Source organism: Mesocricetus auratus, unplaced genomic scaffold, assembly GCF_017639785.1.
Source record: "Mesocricetus auratus isolate SY011 unplaced genomic scaffold, BCM_Maur_2.0 Super-Scaffold_100047, whole genome shotgun sequence".
NCBI lineage: Eukaryota > Metazoa > Chordata > Mammalia > Rodentia > Cricetidae > Mesocricetus > Mesocricetus auratus.
Genome location: NW_024429224.1, coordinates 5,479,211 through 5,499,982, shown reverse-complemented (window position 1 = coordinate 5,499,982; position 20,772 = coordinate 5,479,211). Strand labels below are relative to the sequence as shown.

Here is a 20,772-nt window from a genome sequence, read left to right as displayed (position 1 = left end):
GCTCTTAACCTCTGAGCCATCTCTCTAGCCCTAAATGGGTTTTTCTTTCCCTTAATTCTGCAGAACTTTCATGAGCTGAGCCACTGCCTCCCCATTTACTATTAATTTTGTAAATTCTACATAATAATTTTAGGTGCCTGAACCTTTCTCAAGGTGACTTGTACACTGCACTAAGCCTTCATGTAGAACGAGAGCTAGAACATAGTAGGGAACCCTGAAGGCCAGTCAGGAAAACACACAGAAGTCTCTTTCAGTCTCACATGCTACCACTGCCAGAGAGTAAATGCTTGCCAAATTAAGAAGTCAATACTCTAAGAATTCTTTCATGGGGCTGAAGCACCAGCTCCGCAGTTGAGAACACTGGCTGCTCTCCCAGAAGTCCCAGGCAGCAGCCCCAGCACTCACAACATCCGCCACACCAGTTCCAGGGGGTCAGACGCCCTCTCCCGGACACAATGGGCACTGCACACACACGGTGCACAGACAGGCATGCAGGTGAAACACCTGTACACACAAAATAAAATCAATAAATCTGGGAGAAAAGAGAATTCTACAAAGCAGTGATGATGGGTTTTAGAGGAATTTGTCTGCCCCTGGAAAAGTACTAGCCTTAACCCCCAAGTCCACAGGTGTCAATGCCAAATTCTACCTCACCACTTGCTGGGGTAGTGTAGCCCTACACCCCAAATCCACTACCTTCATGCCACAGAAAAGAGCCTTTGTGCAACAGCCACGTCTCCATATTTATTTCCACAGTGATAACATGGAATATATTTAGCTACCATTACAGAGAGAGAGAAAAGTCTCTCATTGATTTACAAGTTAAGTCCCATTAACAATGAATTCCAACTATTCGAAATCTGCTTAGCGTTTACTGAATCAGTGCTGGAGTGGATGTTGGAGTCCCATCTAGGTGCAGAGCCATGTTGGTTTGGCTTGCAGTGTACTTGCGATGGGATGTAACGTCTGACCAAGGCAAGGCTGACAATGGCAGTTCATGAAGTACATACATTTCCTGACCCAACCTTTGAAAGGATATTTTTGTGGTTCTAGTTTTGATCTCTCCCTGAGGGCAGAGACGACGCCCCCTCCTGTGTAAATTCCTATGTGGGATTTTAAAGGGGGTCGGAAGAGGTGGAAGCATGACGAAAACCCAGCTTCTTTTGGCACAGTGTGGCCGAGTTCTCAGAGGGACAGACGGCCTCTTTATCCATCTGCTCGCAGCTGGTCGTCACAGGTCCCTTAGAAGACGCTTGCATTGCTGCCAGCAACAAGGGACTTGAAAGTATAGGATTGCAGCATTTGTCATAAAAGCTGAACATGTTCAGAAACATTCAAGGTGGAACCCGTCAATGATGGCCTATGTACAAGACTTGTGCTTGAAGCTTTGGTGGGCCTCCTTGGCCAGCTCCTCAGGTACCAAAGCCCATTCCTGATTATAGTTACTGGTATACAATGCAAACCAAACTACGCAAACACTTTTTTTTCCAGAAGAGGGCAATAAAGGCACAGAAACCTGCCAAAATAGATTTCCCCCCTAAGAATAGTGCGGCTGATCAAAATAGTTTAACACTAGTAAAACCTGGATCAGTACAGCAGACAATACAAATTAGTTTTAAAAAATGACATTCACTGAATTCCTGGTCTATGCATTCAATGTGAATAATCATCAAACAGATGACAATTAAGGGTCTGAAAGGAGCCCTGTCTGTGGCTTCTACTCAGTGTGCGGGTGCAGAGGACATGGCACACCTGGCCATGTACTGCTCGTCCTATGTGACGCATGGTGGAGTCTGTCCCAAGGTGCAGGCTCAACACATGTCCATGGTGGCACGTGCCTACATGACTTCCCCCATCAAACTCCACACGTGTAGAGTAATAAACTGAATTACACACTAATAAATAGTTATAGTTTTGCTTTTAAGCTCAGCTTAAACTTTGTCGAGGAAACCATTTCACAAGAGGGAATGTCACAGTCTACTCTCAGCAACCGCACTTGTTTGTTAAGTCTGGAGATGCCCATATCACATCAAATATAAATATATATTATATTTACATGTCCTCCTTAGCTTTTCAACTCAGGAGAGTGTGTCTGTGGGAAGGCTGTAGCACACTGCTCCCGAAACCCACAGTGCAGCTGTGAGACAGGGCCTTACAAGACGCACTGTTCTTTCTAAAATGAAAGGGACAAACGGGGAATCCAAGAACAGAGATCTGGATGTTTCCTAAAAGATTCTGTTCTGTTTTTTAATATTTTAAAACACCTGGAAAAACATGGTCCCTTTTGCAGTACTACTCTCTACATGGAGACAAGAAATAAAATATGCAACTCAGAACGGCTGAAGGGAAGGAAAACCAGCGTGTTAGCTTGTTAATCTGCTTAGAAGAGCCACGTGGAAACGTCTGGAAGCTGTACATATTAGACAGAACAATCTTCAGTGTCATAGAGAGCTGTTTCCTGGCTACAGTCTGATGCCTTGGTGCGCCTGGTCACAGTCACTTTCTGTCGTCGATGGTTTTAATAAATTCTACCGCTGCTGTGAACTGCATCCACCAATAGGACTCCTCTCCAGACAGACAGCTGGCATAGAAGCTGCTGATGTACTGCACTGTGGACAGCAGGCAGGGTGGGTTTGCCTAGACAGGAGAAAAGAGAGCCATTACTCGCGCTCTGCTCTGCCGGAGTCGTCCGAGCACCTGTGCTTTACCCCACCAGGACCCACACAACGGTCCCCAAACTATGTCGGAAATAAGCACCTTCAAGACGTAAAAAGGAACTCAGGATCTGATCCTATTACCTGCTCAGGAGGCCACATAAAGCATCAGTCAAGAGCAAGAGACACACCTTTATCAACACAAACACCAACACAGGGACGAAGTCGTCTGCCCCAGGGACAGAGTCCTCGTTGGCCAGGCTCAGGAGGTTCATGATGGTGGAGCACATTCTCAGGATGCACTGCACTTTGTCCCGGGGGGTTTTGTAAGCACTTATTGTCCTGATTTCTGACTGTGCAGATGGCCACGGAGCCTCACGAAGATAGACCTAAGCCAAATGGCAGACAACACAGAGATCACAAATCCAACAGCAGCCTGCACTGCAGCCACGGTGCCTGCCCCATCAACCTAAGGACAAAGGACTGTTTTCTTCCCTCCCACCCAAGGTACTGGACACAGAGACAGAGCTTAGCTCAGAACTGTGCCCTGTTTCTTACAAAACTGGGGTGAGACTTTCCATTTAGCGGATTCCAAAAGCTAGCAGAAGGAGGCAATGTAAACATCACTATGGATCTGTGTTGCAGTGCATCTAGAAAAAAATGAACTTGAAGCCCATGATGGTGGCATATGCTTGTGATCCCAGCACTTGGGGGACCAAGGCAGGAGGATCAGGAGTCTAAGGTCAGCCTCAGTAACACAGCAGGCTTGAAGCCAGATTGAACTATATAACAACCTGTTTCTATTTGGGAGGTAGAGGCAAGTGGATCACTGTGAGTTCAAGGCCAGCCTGGTTTACATAGTGAGATCCTGTCTCAGAAAACAACAACAAAAAGAACCTGCCTCAGACAGACAGACAAAGAAACAATAAAAACTCACACCAAAGAGAATGTAAAACATCATGGTACTCTGTTTCATTATAAGGAACTTTTGTTGTTTTTGTTTTGTTTTCCGAGACAGGGTTTCTCTGTATAACAGCCTGGCTGTACTAGAACTCACTATGTGTGGTATTAAAGGCATGTGCCACCACAACCAGCTTCATTATAAGCTGGGTTTTTTGTTTTTGTTTTTTTTTTTTCTCGAGACATGTAGCTTTGGAGCCTGTCCTGGCACTCATTCTGTAGACTAGACCAGTCTCTAACTCACAGAGATCCACCTGCCTCTGTCTCCAAGTGCTGCCTGGCTGTAAGTAAGTTTTAACAACAACCAGAAACCTTAAGCAGCTGCCACCCTGCAGCTTCCTTCGGACACTCATCAGGAGAAAGAGCAGTATGACTTCTGAGTAGTTGCCCTGAGGTCTTGAGACCCGAGCATCTCTTCTGGAACAGTTGTTACCTGGCAGCTGTGCAAAGCCCGTCAGAAGGTGTGCAGGGGCAGCACACCAGCCAGTCCAGAGGGCAGAGCAGGGACAGAAGCTATGCTAGGTGCAGAGCCACTGAGGGGAACTCTGCTGTGGGCTCTCCCTGCTCTTCCATTGAGGTCTTTTCCACACTAAGGAATTCCCCCACAAGAACCTCGGGGCAGTGAAATGCAAAGGAAGGGCACCTGGGGAAACACTGCTTTCTATTGGGTACTTGGATGCCCTGCCAAAGTGGTAACTCTCCACCCACCACCCACACTACACACAAGCCCATATTACCTCTGGTATCTGCAGAGCTCTGTGGTTTGCAGTCACTACTTTAGATAATCTCTGGATATGCTCATGCAGAACCCTGAAAACCACCCAAAATTCATATGTAAATGTACATTTCTGAAAATAAAATATACAAATAGTCATAATTGTATTTTATCAAAACAAAACATTTTAGACTTACTTCTAGATATAGGTCACATCATGGCTGAGACTCTTAGTCAGAGGTATACTTTATTTAAAAAAGGCTTTCTTCCTAGCTCAACTTGCATTACAAGGTAAGCTAGAGGCTAGCCTGCGCTATGTGGAAAACATTGTCTCAAGAAACAAGAACAACAAAAAGGCCACACTGCAGCTAAGCATGGCAGTGGAAGCTAACTCCAGCCTGAGGTAAGGGAGGGTCAGGAGGTCAAGGCCAGCACCAATGTGGACTACACAGTAAGACGATCTCCATGTAAGCAAGCGTCACTTAGAAATGAATGCTAAGGGCTAGGAAGATGACTGCTCAGCAGAGATGCACTCCAGAGAATCTGGCTTCTGCTCTCAGTGCCCAGGCTGGGCAGCTCCCACTGCCTGGAACTCACACTGCCTCAAGTGCACCACCCCTCACACACACATAAATAAAAATTAAATGTTTTTACAAAAGAGAGCTGGGAGGATGTGGGAGTGTGGAGGAAGCCAGAACCCAGGCAGTGGAAAAGGACTTGAGCTTGGACACACGGTCCAGTGAGAGACAGGGCAGTGAGAGAGCAGAAGGGAAGGGCAAGCAAGAGGGGTCACAGGCCAGGAAGCAAAGACCCCGGCTGCCACGTGGAAGCAAGAGTCCACTACCTGCCTGCCTTCATGATGACCATATTAGGATTCTAAAAGTTAAGTGTCTGCCTCAGCAGCAAGGGTAAATCCAGCCTCATGGCTTCTGGTCCTTTCTAGACACGTGTCTGCTGTCCACACTACACCACCCACAGAAACGCCGGTGCATTTAGCTTCAACACCCCACTCAGTCTCCCACGCCTGATTCACAAATACAGCTGACAGAGGAAATGGGCCCAGGACGAGTAGGCAGCCTGAGGCTAAGAGCATGTAGATGGGGAGGTTGGGACAACCCTAATGCCCACTTCACATCAACTACAATCTCTCAAACATGCACCCGGACGGTTGGGTGTAGCTCAGTGGTAGAGCAAACATAAAACCCACTGTGCACGAATGCATACACATGAAACCTGTAAAAACCAAAATCTACTACTAGCCTTCCTTGAGATCCTATCACATGGACTCCTGGGGGCTTCTGGGCACCAAAGTCATTGCTAGAAAACAGTGATGTCAGTATGCTTGGGGGCAGACACAGGATTGTTAGGTAGTACTCAGGGAAACAGAAGAAAAACACAAAAGCTAAATTCTCTACACTTCTGATACTCTTCTATCCCAGCCGACTGCAACAGGATTCTTTTTTTTTGGGAGGGGGGGTCCCTATGGACTTGTGAGTGTTCTGCGTCAGCCTTCCTAAAGTCTGACTATAGGTGTGTGCCACTTTGCCTCACTCTGCATTCTTTTTCACTTCTAACACTGGGATCAAACTCAGAGCCTTTCCTGCCTACCACAGAGCTACATCCCTTGCCTACAAGATAACTCTGCTTTTTTAAAAATGTATTTATCATATATACAGTGCTCTGTCTGCATGACTGCCTGCAAGCCAGAAGAGAACACCAGATCTCATTATGAATGGTTGTTGAGCCGCTATATGGTTACTGGGAATTGAACGTGGGACCTCTGGAAGAGCAGCCATCTCTCCAGCCCCAACTTAACATTTTTTAAAAGATTTATTTATTATGTATACAGTGTTCTACCTGCATGAACACCTGCAAGCCAGAAGAGGGCACCAGATCTCAATATATATATATATAAATGGTTGTGAGCCACCATGTGGTTGCTGGGAATTGAACTCAGGACCTTTGGAAGAGCAGGCAATGCTCTTAACCACTAAGCCATCTCTCCAGCCCCTAATTTAACTTTTACAAACAGTTTTATTGAGGTATAAGTCAGGTACCATACAACTGTATTTAATTCTCAATAAATATACAATGAGCACATATCAGAAGCCAAGCCCTGTTCTTGATGCTATAACACAGTGGTGAGTAAAGTGGTTTTGTTTATTTGTTTTCACAGGGAACAAACAGGGTCTCACACTGTAGCCTGTGCTGGTCGTAATTTGAAAAGAACCTTTTGCCTAAGCTGTCCAAGTGCTGGACTTAACAGCATAAGATACCACACTTGGTATAAAGGCATTATTTCCCACTCTCATGACAGACATAACCTAGCAGGGAAGATAGCATGTGATTCTGAAATACACTGATGGAGATCAGGGGAGGCTTGGAGAAATGACACACCTGGGAAAGTACTTGCAAAGGGAAAGTGGAGACCTAGGTTCGGGTCCCTGGCTTCCACGCATGCCTACATCCCTAAGTACAATGGTGGAGACGGTAAGATCTGGCCAGGTTAGCTGAATTATCAAGCCTAGGTTCAGCAGATACCTTGTCTTAAAAAATGGGTGAAGAGCAACTGAAGAAGATGCATGATGTTGACCTCTGATATCCACAAGTACACCCCCAGCCCCCCAGCCCCCCACAGAGAAGAGTGCTTGCCTAGTATGCACAAGGTCCTATGGACAAGCATAATAGTGGGGAGGAGTATAAATGAGGGACTGAAAATGAGCAGCTCACAACCATCTGTAACTCTGAGGCCTTCCTCTGGCCTCTGACGACACGAGGCATGCACATGGCACACACACAGGCCAAACACTGATACATGTAAGATAAAAATAAATCTTTAAGAAAGAAAAGGAACTATGACTCAAACAAATGGCAGGTGGCACCACAGCCTATTAAAGGGGTGGGCCTGAGCAACTGAAGCTAGAAAGGGAGTGGCTCCTGAGAGAGCGATGCCTGGCAAGAACGCTGCCCACAGAGAAGACACAGAAGGACATCTGAAGCAGGTCCACAGCAGAGCCTTCAGAATCCACTTCCTCACACCACTCTCTTCCTACTGAACGCAACGCTGCACATCTCATCTCCTTGGACTGCGTCACTCTGATACATCTCCCTTCACGAAGAGCAGTCAGCACTGACACACTTACTGGTCACGGAGAATGTCCCCATCCTGGTTGGGGTAGAAAGCGAGCTTGAATATCCGGTTCATCACACTCCGTTCGATGGCCAGCTGGGCATCCTGCAGCTGTTCCTCACTGGCATTCTGCCATATGACGTCCTGAGCCATTGCACCATACAGAAACTGGAGAAAATCCTCCACTTGAGCGGTTTTATCGTCGGCAGCAGTGAGTTTCTGAAAGTCTCCAAGGGAAAAGTCATCTTTAAAATATGTCATCAAGTAACACTAAAAAGGAATTACAGCAGACCCCAGCATCCTCAGCTTGGTTCTCTATCCTCATTATCCTTATCAAAAAGTGTTAAATGGAAAACTTAGAAATAAACATTTGTAGGTTGTGCACCTGGCGTAGCATACATGTGGAAGTCAGAGGCCACTTGTAGGAGTTGGTTTTCTCCACCATACGAATTCCAGGAATCAAACTCAGGTCATCAGGCTTGGTGGCAAATGCCTTTAATCCCCGAGCCATCTTTTCCACCCATTCCTAAGTTTTAAACCACACACTGTTCTGAATAGAGTGAAGAAATCTAGAAACTCCCATTCTATCCAGCTATATGTGAAATATTCCTTTGGTCAGAATGGCCACACTGTGTACACAACCTGCTCATTAGTCACTTCATTTATAGCTCAGTTATGCAGCATTCAGTCCTATGCACAGTTTAAAGACTCCACCGGGCACAATGGTAGCCTAAGAATGTCACTCTTGTAGAAAAGAGAGAATAGCCTGTAGAAATCATTCTAATTAACTAATGATACTAATACCCTAATCTTGAAGTCAATAGTGTATGGGTGAGATTTTAGAATTTGGTATCTTGGCTAAAATACCAAAAAGAGAAAAAGATAAGAAATACATAAACATTTAAGGTTTGTTACAAAGTATACACAGGTTTGGCTTGGGTTTTGTTGTTGTTGTTTTGTTTCTTTTTGAATATACAGAGTTTTTAAAAGTTATATGGATATAATTTGGGCATGGTGACAAATGCCTATACTCTCATCATCTGGAAGGCTGTGGTAGGAGTGTTACAAGCTGGAGACTCTGTCACCAAAAAACAATGCTGGACATGACCACACATGCCTTTAATGCCAATATTTGGGAGTTAGAGGGGACAGGATCAATATAATTCATGAGTGGCCATGACTACAGAGTGAGTTTAAAGCTAGCCTGGGCTACCTTATATAAAAAATAATGAAAAAGTAGAACATTTTAACATCTCCAATTTTCTTTTAAATGCATATGAGTGTTTTGCCTGCATGTATGCAGGATATCTTGTTCCCTAGAACTAGAGTTAAAGATTGTTGTGAGCTGCCATGTGGGTCATGAAACCCAAGTCCTCTGGAAGTGTAGTCAATGCTCTTAACTCCTGAGTCATCTCCACAGGCCCTGTACATAGATACCCAAAATCATGCAACTTAGAGATTTGTATCAATGCTTACTACTTTTAATTTTGTTTGTTTTTGAAGCCCTGGGGAGAGAACCCAGGGTCTCACATATACCAGGATATGGCTACCACTGAATTTATGTCCTTACCTACTTTGCTATTAATCTTGAGATAGGGCATCTCACTAAATTGCCCAGGCTAGCCTTGAATTCCTAAGTTGTCCTCCCTGGTCTTAAACTCACTCAGTGTCCCAGGAAGCCCTTGAGTGTGTGATCTCCCTGCCTCAGTCCCCTGCACAACTTACAGAGCTGTACCCCATGGCCACAGTTTTGCGGTTTCCTTTGGCACTGTGTCTCACTTTACAGCCAAGGCTGACTTAAATTTATAGTCCTTCTTTCCCAGCTTCCCAAGTGCTAGGTTATAGGTATGGAGTTTCAGGTCACTAAGAGCAGGGCATGACAGCACACAACTCAAATCCCAGGATTCAGGAGACAGAGACGGAACAATTACTGTGACTTTAAAAATACCCAGAGATACACAGTGAGACCTTGTCCATAAACCCCCACAATAAACAAAAAAACACCAACCCCCCCACCAAAACAACAACAAAAGTGAAGCTGCTGTTTGACCTCTACAATATTGCAGATTCCCGCTTTGTGAGTGTCCTGCATTCTCAGCATCTGGCTGTGTTGAATTAGTATCCATGCAGTGTGGTGATGCCTCCTAACTAGGCAGGAGGCACGTCCTGGAGGCAGTGTTGCCAAGATCTACTGCCACCTACCCATTCTGAGCAGAGGTTGCCTAGGACATGGAGTTGGTCCTTCAGTTTTCACTCCAGTAGCTGAGCAGCAGGTATGTGTGTGGTGTTTCCTACCCATCCTGAGCTAGCTACTACATTCATAGAGCAGAGCAGTACCGTGGAGCAGACCAGGGAAAGCTGGCATCCACACGGGATAGTGACTGGTCCTCCCTCCAGAGTGTGCTTGAGCAGCAGCCCACACTGGGAAGTCTATGAGTTCTTGATGAGTCCCTGCAAGTGGCAGCTCTGAGTCTGCACACTGGCCCCACCTGGACTATGGTGATGCTGACGGCTATTTCAGGTAGCCCATCTGTGGTACAGAGCACCTTCACCATAGTTCTGGGAGTCATTTTGGTTTTCCTCCCTCCCTCTTTCTTTCCTTCTTCCTTCATTCCTTCCTTTCCTGGTTTATTTTTTTAATAAATCTTTTATTGTTTACTTTTAAATTTTTAAATTTTTTTCTATGCATATGAGTGATTTGTTTGCATGTATGTCTGCATGTCTGTGCACCACAAGCATGCCTGATGTCCTCTGATGACAAAAGAGGGTGTCAGATCCCCTGGAACTGGAGCCAACCTGAAAACCCAAGTCAGACCCTGTGACGGCGGTTCTTGGGTATCAACCTGATCACAACTGGGATTAACGAAAATCCAAGTGACTAAGCACACCGGGGAGGGAAAACCATTTGAAGCAGGAAGACCACTTTTAATCTGGATCTCTGAGGTGGGAAGGCACACCTTTAATCCGGCCACACCTTCTACGGGAGCCTATAAAGACACAGGAGAAGGAAGCGCGCTCTCTGCCTGCTTTCCCTATTCTTGCTGGCAAACCTGTTCCTTCACTGGCATTAGAGCCTACTTCTTCAGGATTCCAGTGTGTGCTGAGACAACCAGCCTCATGGACTGAACAACTACTGGATTTTTGGGCCATCCATTGGACTAGCTGGACCACAGTCTATAAGTCATTCTAATAAATTCCATAGATAGATAGACAGACAGATAGACAGTTCATTCTATCAGTTTTGTTCCTGTAGAGAAACCTGACTAATCCAGATTCCGAGGAGCCACAGTGGAGAGAACCAACTCCTTCAAGCTGTCTTATATGTCTACCACATTCTGTGGCTTGACCCAGTATCAAAAATTATAAATAAAATAAAAAAATGAATCTAAAAGAAGTTGGAGGTGGCTTAGCAGTTAAAAGCAGCTTGCTACACTTCCAGAGGATGGGAGTTTGGTTCCCAGCACCCACGAGCACCTGCAACTTGAATACCAGGAGATCTGATCCCTCTTTTGGCTTTTACACACACACACACACACTGTATGGATATATAAATACTAAAAAACTTCTAATTATTATTATTTTTACTGTGTATAGGTGTTTTGCCTACGCATGTATGTGCCTGGTCCCTGCACAGGCTACAAGAGAGCAAATCCCTGGAACTAGAGTTATAGATGATTATGAGTTGCTGCTATGTGGGGACTGGGGTTGAACCCTGGTCCTCAGGAAGAGCAGCCAATATTCACCTCACCAGTCTCCAAAATCAGGAAGGAAGGAAAGAATGGAGGAAGGGAGGAAGAAGGGGAGGGGAGGGGAAGGGGGGGAGGAAATGAATGGGTATTGAAGTAAGGCATGTCCATAAATCAGCAAATAAAAAGAATTCCCCCATCTCACATGACTGAAGAGATGTCTGTGTGAATGCATTTAGTTACCTTGAATGAACTCCCTGATCTTCTTTTCTTTGCTCTCAAGCAGCAACCGCACACAGACAGTGGTAAAGTACCGATTGGCTACCTCTTTGTCTCGCAGAACTCTTTGCAGGAGCCTTTCCAAGTGAGCCTGTGTGGTCTGTAGTCCTTGTCGACAGCGGGTGAGATATGCAATATATGGGGCTCTTTTCCTGAAATAAAAAAGTGCTGCTGAACATCAGACGTGTACAGCATATACACACATACTTTCTTCAGCAACTGAAAGTGCTAATCGTGTAAAACACATTACTTCATACACTGTGGCTTGTGCAAGTTGGCACAAGAGGCTGTAGACAAGCATCTTGGGAACTAGCCAGACCACCAGCTCAAGAAGAAAACCCCTGTGCGTGTTTCTGTGCACACATCATCAGCACCTAACTCACTACATGTCTCTAAGGTCCTCTGCAGCCTCATTCCATTTGTCATGTTTGTAGGACCCCACACTCAACAGAAAAATGGCTTCTGGACAAAAAACAAATTATATACACTAGAATATTAAACACTAGAATATTAAATAACCACTATCACTCATTTGCTTATACTGTTAGTGTAGCAAGATCCCCTGACACTGAGAGCGTCCATTCTGTCTAAGTGGGCACTCACATTTCCAGCAACCACATGGTGGCTCACAACCACCTATAATTCAATCTGGTGCCCTCTTCTGGTGTGCAGACAGAACACTGCATGTGATAAATAAATCTTAAAAAAAGTTATAAAAAATATTATTTATGCTGGGCAGTGGTGGCGCACACCTTTAATCCAGCACTTGGGAGGCAGAGGCAGGTGGATCTTCAAGAGCTAGTTCCAGGACAACCAAGGCTGTTACAGAAAGAAACCCTGTCTCAAAGAAAAACAAAATAAAAAAGATTAATTATTGTATACACACGAGTGTACATGCAAGTATGCCACAGAATGCATGTAGAGGTCACAGGATACCTTTTGGGAAGTTAGTTCTCTCCTTCCACTTTTTTGTGAATTCTGGAGGTCTAACGTAGCTTGTCAAGCTTATATGGCGTGTGCCTTTATCCAGTGACCTATTTACCCTTTTTTGGAGACAGGAGTCTACAGCTTTAGCTAGTTAGCAAGCTCCCATCCGGATCCATACGTAGCTGCTCTCCCCCATCCAGATGGAGTTACAGATACATGCATACCACCCAGCTTTTGCCTGGGTGCTGGAGAACCAAACTCAGGTTCTCATGGTTGTACTTAACTCACTGAGCTGTTTCCCCAACCTCTGCTTTACCTCCTTTTATGCAAAGCTGAAGTAAATTACACTTTTTTTTATTAGCAAGAACTGTTGGTAACAACATTTCTAAATTGTGTTGCTTAAAAATCTCTATCCAATTAAATAAAAAAAAATTTTTTAAAGAAAAAAGCTCTAAGCCAGGCACTGGTGGTACACACCTTTAATCCCAGCACTTGAGAGGCAGAGGCAGGTGGATCTCTATGAGTTCAAGAGTTCCAGGACAACCTCCAAAACAATACAGAGAAGCCCTGTCTTGGAAAAAACATAGTCACGTAACTTAATTTCTTCAATAAAGACCAATTAAAACAAACAAGAAAAAGTCTCCCTCAAAACTAGGAAACAAACAACATGAAACACTGCCAGCTTGCAGGTAGGTTGGGAACAGTACCTGTAGTCTTCAGCAATGGATGCCAGCAGCTTCCTACAAGTCCTATTGTCAAAGCGGCACACACAACGCATTGTTTCTTGAAGTTGTGCCATTAAGTTCTTATCTTGTAAATTAATTGCTTCAGCTATTTGAACTTTTAAGAAGCATACGATTTCATTATCTAAAATAAACAAAAACAAGAGTTCTGCTAGGGTATCCACACTTAGCATCTGGGATACTAACCCTACTGCACAACTAACTATTAGAGCCAAACAGTGCTGCCACTCTTGTTAAGAAAATAAACAGTCAGAAATCAAAATACCAGGAGCTGGGGTGCCGCGGCAGCTCAGGGGTTATGAGCCTGTGCTGCTTGTGCAGGAACCAGAGCTTGGATGGCAGCACCTACCCTAGGCAGCTCACAACTGTCTGAACTCCAGCTCCAGGGGCTCTACCACCCCTTCCTGGCCTCTGTGCATAACCAAACACACATCCATGGCAGACACAGAGATGGCAAATATGATTTTTAAAAAAGAGATCCAAGGCCGGGCGTTGGTAGCGCACGCCTTTAATCCCAGCACTCGGGAGGCAGAGGCAGGCGGATCTCTGTGAGTTCAAGGCCAGCCTGGTCTACAAGAGCTAGTTCCAGGACAGGCTCCAAAGCCACAGAGAAACCCTGTCTCGAAAAACCAAAAAAAAAAAAAAAAAAAAAAAAAAAAAAGAGATCCAAGTACCCTTAAATGTCCTGGACCACAGGGAATTTCTGCTAGTTGACAGGTGAGAGAGGGCAGCTGCTACTGTTCAAGCTGTGTGTATGGGAGAGAGTAAAGAGTCATGGGTGACTTGCCTTCTGGGTCTGTGTGGTCAGGTAATCCGTTCCTTGTTGAATGGGTTAGCACTGGGAAAGCCACAGAGTCCGCAGAGCAAAGCGCAAGCCTCAGCTTCTTTTTAACATCTCTGAAGAGTAAGTGCAAGGCACATTAATTTACTTACACAGAAATGATGCTATCCTTCTTTGTATGGCTGGAGCTGGGACGGAGGACCCCCAGCTAAGCACACTGTCCATCAGAAATGGCTACAGTTTACAAATACGTACACATAAATTAACATGTTAGCTCAAAACACAAATGATTCTTGTTTTTCGAGACAGGGTTTCGCTGTATTGCTTTGGAGGCTGTCCTGGAACTCACTCTGTAGACCAGGCTGGCCTCAAACTCACAGAGATCTACCTGCCTCTGCCTCCTGAGTGCTGGTATTAAAGGTGTGAGCCACCAACGCCCGGTACACAAATAATTCTTTAAGAAAAGACCAGTTTAAACTGAGTGACACCTCACTGAGAAGCACAGGACTCTAGTTCTGGGGTGAGAGGATTGGAAGAGTACTCTGGGAAAGCTCAGCTGGGCCAGCATGTCAGTCAGAAACCCTGCTGTAAGCTAGAGCAGACAGAGGGGGTGTCGCAGCACAGACTCCTAGGAGCCAACCTGCATGCTTTCTACTAGTCTATCCACAAAGAGCATCCTTGCTACACACAAGCCCATGCCGGGGGGGGGGGGGGGGGGCACACTTGCTATGCCCTATCACTTGGAGGTTTTGTGCTGAGATTAGATTCTATAACTTCCAACTGGTGATGCACCTACTGCCATTTAGTGGTAACACAGCTTTTCCCACCCACATGAACACGTGTCTCCCTCACTAGGACCTATGACCCTTCCTGATCCTGTGGGGTTGTTCAAAGAAGGGAGTTTGATGCCCTGGAGAAAAACTTTTGCTCCTTCCATAGGCCACCACATACCCACCTCATGACTTAGCCATGGGCCTTGCCTTAGCAGATTTGTCCCTACCAAACCAGTAACTTAGAAATCAAGTTAATCAAACATAATACTTACCCACTGTCCTAGTTTGGTTCTTATTGCTGTGATAAACACTATGACCAAAAGCAACTTGGGATGAAAACAGTTTGTTGGGCTCCCATGCCCAGATCACAGTCCATCAGGGCAGGAACTCAAGCAAGAGTCATGGAGGAATCTGCTTACTGGCTTGTTCTCTACGGCTTGCTCAGCACCCCCCACCAATGTATTTTCTATTATTTTAAATTGCGTGTGTACCTGTGCATTTGTGCACACGAGTGCAATTTCCTACTGAGGTCAGAAGTGTCAGATCTCCTGGAGCTGGAGTTGCAGGTAACTATGAGTCCCTGAAGCGTGTGCAGGGACCTGAACTCGGATCTTCTGAAGAGCACCACTGAGCCACCTCTCAGCTCGCTTTCCTAGACAGTCCAGAACCACCTGCCCAGGGGTAGGGCTACCCACAGTGGGCTGGCGGGTCCCTCTCACTTCAACCACCAATCATGAAAATGCCTCAAAGACACACCCTCTGGCCAATCCAATGGAGGCAATTCCTCAATTGGAGGCTCCCTCTTCCCAGGTGACTCTAGTTTGTATAAAGTTGACAAAACTAACCAGTTCGGCCAAGAATTTTATAAACTATACTATGGTAAAGTCACCTGACTTAGGGAAGTTATAACTCAATAAAACTGTCTGCCAGTCTCTCCTTAATTTTACCAAAGAGAAAAAAATATGAAGCTTCCAAATATTTATGGATAAAATAACGTTTAAAGTTTAAGAATAAACAAATCATTAAAAAATAACTGAATATGGAGAGGAAACAATCACACACAAGCTAGATGAGGGTGCTGTACAGCGCCTTCCTTGTCTGAGGAAGCAGCAGCTCCTTACCAAGCAAGGGCAAAGGCCAGGCCCCCAAAGCCACTTTCTCAAGCTCTGTGGAGGAGACTGCAGGGAATGGAGAGGGTGTCAAGACAGCTCCAGTTATTAGTGCGGCAATCCTACAATTATCCCTCATTACTGAGTCCCCCACCGTGCTGACGACACAGGCTGCTGGGTTTGCACAGACAGTAGTGAGTTATCTGTGCAGCTCCTGGGGCACAGACAGCAGTGTTGCGCACTATTTAACTAGTCAAAGATGTGTTACGCCTGTTTGTGCTGCATTTGTTTAACCATGTAAAGCTATGTTGCTCTGCCTGCCGAAGGGAGCTGACTAGCTGGGCAGTGGGCCCTAGGGGTCCCAGTGCTAAGGTTACAGGTGCGGTCAGCAGGCTCGGCCTTCTCAGGCAGGCAGTGGGGCTTCAACTGAGGTCCTTACACTTGTGCAGCAAGCACTTACCATCCACTAGTTCTTTATACTTAACAACTGGTTGACTTGAAATGATTAAAATGGTGATAAAAGTCCAAAGCCTGAATAGGAAGCATTGGAAGGAGGACAGGGAATGGGAAAAACAATGTAATTATAATTTATTTTCAAAAGTATTATGAAAAACAAAAACAAGTCCAAACCCCAATCTTACAACTCCTGGAAAAAATACCTGTAAGAGAATGCAGAATCCTGAGGGTGGGCCGCTTGGCTGGCAGAGTCTGGGAGGTCGTCAGCTGAGATGTTCTGCAGCGCTTCATCCCGAGGGGAATCATGAGCACTCTCACCATCACCCATGACCTCTAGACAGAACCAGTGCCCGAGAAAAGGATAACCCAAGTTAATTAATGTGGGAACTTCTGGTACTAGCAGGTATTCAGAGACTCTGTCTCAAAAACAGGAAAAAAAACCTTCTAAGTCAAAAGGAATAAAATATTCCTGAATATAATAAATATTGTGTAAGAAACTATGATAGAACGTTTATAATTGGCAAGTCTAAATATAGGATTTATTAACCTTCATTGTACTGTTATTTAAAATCTCCCCCCCCCAAAAAAAGGATTAGACATGATGGCACATGCCTGTAATTTTAGTGCTTGGGAGGAAGGAGAATTCTGAGTTGAAGGGCAGCCTGACCTACAGAGTGAGGCCCTGTATTACCACCCTACTACTCTGAAAAGGAAAAGCAAAGAGGCAGAATTGCTCCCTGCCCTCACTTCGACTTCAGCCTTAGGCATCCTCCTCAGGTAACTGTTTTCTGAAGATTCTTCCAGAAAATGCTCTTGGCATATGCAGGCATGGATAGATTTAGCAAACCGCTGCTTATGGTTTTATATGATTTTACTTGCCTTCAATTTATCTTGAGGATTCCATAATTTTACAATAGCTAGTCAGTATTCCTCTATGAAGAAAGAAAACCCTGTAGAAAAGAAGTACCAAAGCAACAAGGGTGCCTTAGCCTGCATTGACCACCACAGCTCTACTAAAGTCCATAACTACATCAAATCACACTTCTCTAGACAGTAAAAAGAATTCCCTCTCACTAAAACATGCACCAAGTGCCTCTGGGCTATCACCCCAGACTCATCAGATAACCCTAAGTCATCTGAACTTCTGGAGTGGCCAGGTTTAGTGGGAAGGCACGGAGAGGGACATGCTGATCTGACTGACTTGCTCCTCTAGACAGCCTACTGTAAAGGCTACTGTAGTTAGGATTGTCATTATCACCATAATAAATTACTACCATTAAATTTATCATGATTATCACCTGCACTCTCATCATTTGCCATTGCGCCTTCACTGGGGCTGGTCCGTTTAATGGCATTGCGATATTTGTCCAGAATATCTTCAGCAACCTGAGCCTGTGCACTGAGCCTAGGGCTGGGCTCGTCTGCAGGGGAAAAAAGAAAGAGAGAGAATTATTCCCTGGGTTTTTATCAACCCTGCTGTTAGTACGACACCAGTAGCATAATCCCAAACGCAGATTAGGAGGTCAGACTAAAAAAAGGGCACATATCTCAGTGTTACCAGGCACCATGCAGCTGCCTACTCCATCCCACCACTAAGTCTAAGAGCCTTCCCAAAGCAGGACAACAAGGAGTCACTCCACCTCAGTACCACTAACACTCTGCATGGCTATGTGAAAGTGCAGTGCAGAAAGGACTCTAAAGCGCTTGCTCAAGTCACAGTAACTATCAGTTCACGTGAACATAACTTCTACCACCCTTTTCTTGTTTTAGGATCAGGGACAAACAGAATAGCCTTGCTGTATAACCCAGGCTGACCTTTAACTCACCATGTAGCCCAAGGCCTAGCTTTAAGTTTGCGGTTCTCCTGTCTAAGTCTGCTGAGTGCTGAGACTTGAGGCATGAACTACCACCACACCAGCCCCAACAATAAATTTTTTTTTTTTTTTTTTTTGGTTTTTCGAGACAGGGTTTCTCTGTAGCTTTGGAGGCTGTCCTGGAACTCACTTTGTAGACCAGGCTGGCCTCGAACTCACAGAGATCCGCCTGCCTCTGCCTCCCGAGTGCTAGGATTAAAGGCGTGCGCCACCAACACCGGGCAACAATAAATTTTATATACAAACTTAATCAGATATCTCCACACTGAAGTAGAAAAATAATTATTCAAACTTACACTTTTTTAATTTTGATAATGGCTTTCTACCTTCTTTCTCTGTGAATCTCTTAAGTCACATTTGAACGCTTCTATCACGTTCCATCTGTCCATGAGAGTGCAGCTGTCAGGGCACAGCACGTCTGTTCATACAACAGTCACTGGCACCGCTGGAGAACCCTGGAATCTAGGGCTAGGATGGTCTATGAGCTGCACAGAAGGCAGCTTGTGTCACAGATGGGACTAGTACCCGACAACCGAATCAGGCATCAAAACTGCTGAGCTAGCTTGCTGTCATGGTACATGCGTGTAACTCCAGCACTTTGGGAAGTGGAAGTAAGAGAATTGTGAATTCAAGGCCAGCCTAGGCTATCGAGAGACTCTGTCTCAAAACACCAAGCTAGGGACATAGCTCAGTGGTTGAGACTTGCTCAGCATTTACAAAGCCCTGAGTTTGATACGCAGCACCACACACACGTTACCTAGCCTACATTTGCAAACAATAGTCATTAATCAACTACTATGGATCTTCAATACAAAATAAAGTTCTATAGTGAAACTGAGACTGAGCTAGGCCAATAGGTAACCAACCTGTCTACATTCTGGTAGAATTCCATTTGTGGCTATTTTGTTTTGTTTTGAGTTTTTTTGGTTTTTTGAGACAGGGTTTCTCTGTAGCTTTGGAGGCTGTCTTGGAATTTGCTCACTAGTCCAGGCTGGCCCCGAACTCAGAGTGAGTGTGCACTGCCTCCCGAGTGCTGGGATTAAAGGCGTGTACCACCACCACCCAGCTAGAATTCCATTTGTAAAAACTTGATAAATCACATTAAAGTCACTATTCGTGTATGTAGGTATGTACTGCAAGAGCAGCTAGTATGTATTGCATGTGTACCACATGGCAGTGAACTGTGCTGAGCACCTGTGTGGACACTTGCTCCTCAGACAGTTGCACAGGGAAGCATTGTCATCACCACGTCACAGAGGAGCAAGCACGCAGCCAGGAGACTGAGCAGCTCACAGGACCTTCATCTTGTTTCTATAAAATACCTCAAGTCATATGATGATTCACAAAGTTGTGTTATGTAGTTTTTCCTTTGGGGGGACAGTTCTCACTCTGTAGACAACACTGACCTTGAGCTTGTGGCAATTCTCCTGCCTCAACCCTTGTGAGTGCTGGGATTACAGTTGTGAGCACACTTACTTCCAAAGTCATTTAATATTGTCTGCTATAACAATATGGTCATGACAAGATTCAGAATCTCCTGTGAACTTCTTCAAAACAAAGTGTAACCATTGCAGAACCCTTTTAAGGAGTAATGTTTTTGGTGATTGCTTTAAAAATACTCTTATTATTCACTTATTTAATATTTTGAGGTTTTGCCTCATGTATGCATATGCACTACATGCATACCTGGGGCCTGAAGAGGCCAGAACAAAGTTTCAGAGCCCTTGGAAATGGAGTAACAGCTGGCTATGAGCCAGCATGTGGGTGATGGGAACTGAACCCATTCTCTAAAAGGGCAGCCAGCTCCACTGGCTATATTTTGAGAGCTCGCAAGGTCTGTGAGAAGGGACAGATATAAACTGGCTAAACTCAGTCAATTAAACTAAGATGTTGCTTATTGCCTCTTCTTTAATAAGGTAGCAGGAGATTGTCCGACTGGCAGCTATAAGCCTGGGTTCAGTTCCCAGCATTGCTATACAACATAACCACAACACTATATGCACAAATGTATTTTCAGAGAAAAATGGTAGGAAACAATCTAAATACTTCAATAGGAAAAGAATAGTTACACTACAGTGTAGTAGAATCAAATCGTTTCACAGCCATTAAAATGATTTAAGAAGCAACTGGACCCAGTAGAAATGGACGTGTCTGAAACATGATAAAGACTAATACAAAGTCGCACAGGTCTGATTTAGTCATAGAAAGGCCACCATGCACAAACACTGAGAAAGACTGGGACAGACTCTGAGTCAGCTATAGCAGCGACAGGATTATGACCAGGCTCATAAGGAACATCTCTTTATAACACTTCAAACTGATTTCACTATAATCTCCAAGTGATCATTAGTTAGGGTTGGGAAAATTTCTCCAATAAGAAAGCTAAGATCTTCTGGCATGTAGACAAACTGTATCTGTAATAAATAAATAAATCTCTAAAAAAAGAAAGCTAAGCTCCTTCAATCAGAGCCAAAGAAAATGAAAAGAAAAAAACAAAAACTTTACTCAGCTTCCAATCTTATCAAGAAAAAATGTATTGCCCAACGACCTAACAACTTACAATTCCTTCAAAGTCCTCAATTAAACAATATAATTCAGCTTGCATACACTGTAGTACTCCTTCCTCTCTATCCTTTTCCTTTCTAAGGCTGAGTCTCTCTATGTAGCTCTGGCTGGTCTGGAACT

The 20,772-nt window shown here is 44.7% G+C and overlaps 1 protein-coding gene across 8 annotated transcripts in view; it reads right to left on the bottom strand.

Moving 5' to 3' along the window:
• Nucleotides 1-731: 731 nt before the first annotated feature.
• Nucleotides 732-20,772, bottom strand: part of Gapvd1 (GTPase activating protein and VPS9 domains 1) — a 72,207-nt gene continuing 52,166 nt past the window's right edge. For all 8 annotated transcript variants that reach the window (XM_040735553.1, XM_040735557.1, XM_040735555.1 and 5 more), the window contains 9 exons: nt 17,512-17,634; nt 16,417-16,546; nt 13,882-13,991; nt 13,059-13,218; nt 11,389-11,576; nt 7,473-7,686; nt 4,352-4,424; nt 2,846-3,043; nt 732-2,637 (listed from right to left, as the gene is read on the bottom strand). In XM_040735553.1, coding sequence (XP_040591487.1) covers nt 2,497-2,637; nt 2,846-3,043; nt 4,352-4,424; nt 7,473-7,686; nt 11,389-11,576; nt 13,059-13,218; nt 13,882-13,991; nt 16,417-16,546; nt 17,512-17,634 — 1,337 coding nt within the window. In that variant the 3' untranslated portion in view covers nt 732-2,496. The remainder of the gene's footprint in view (nt 2,638-2,845; nt 3,044-4,351; nt 4,425-7,472; nt 7,687-11,388; nt 11,577-13,058; nt 13,219-13,881; nt 13,992-16,416; nt 16,547-17,511; nt 17,635-20,772) is intronic.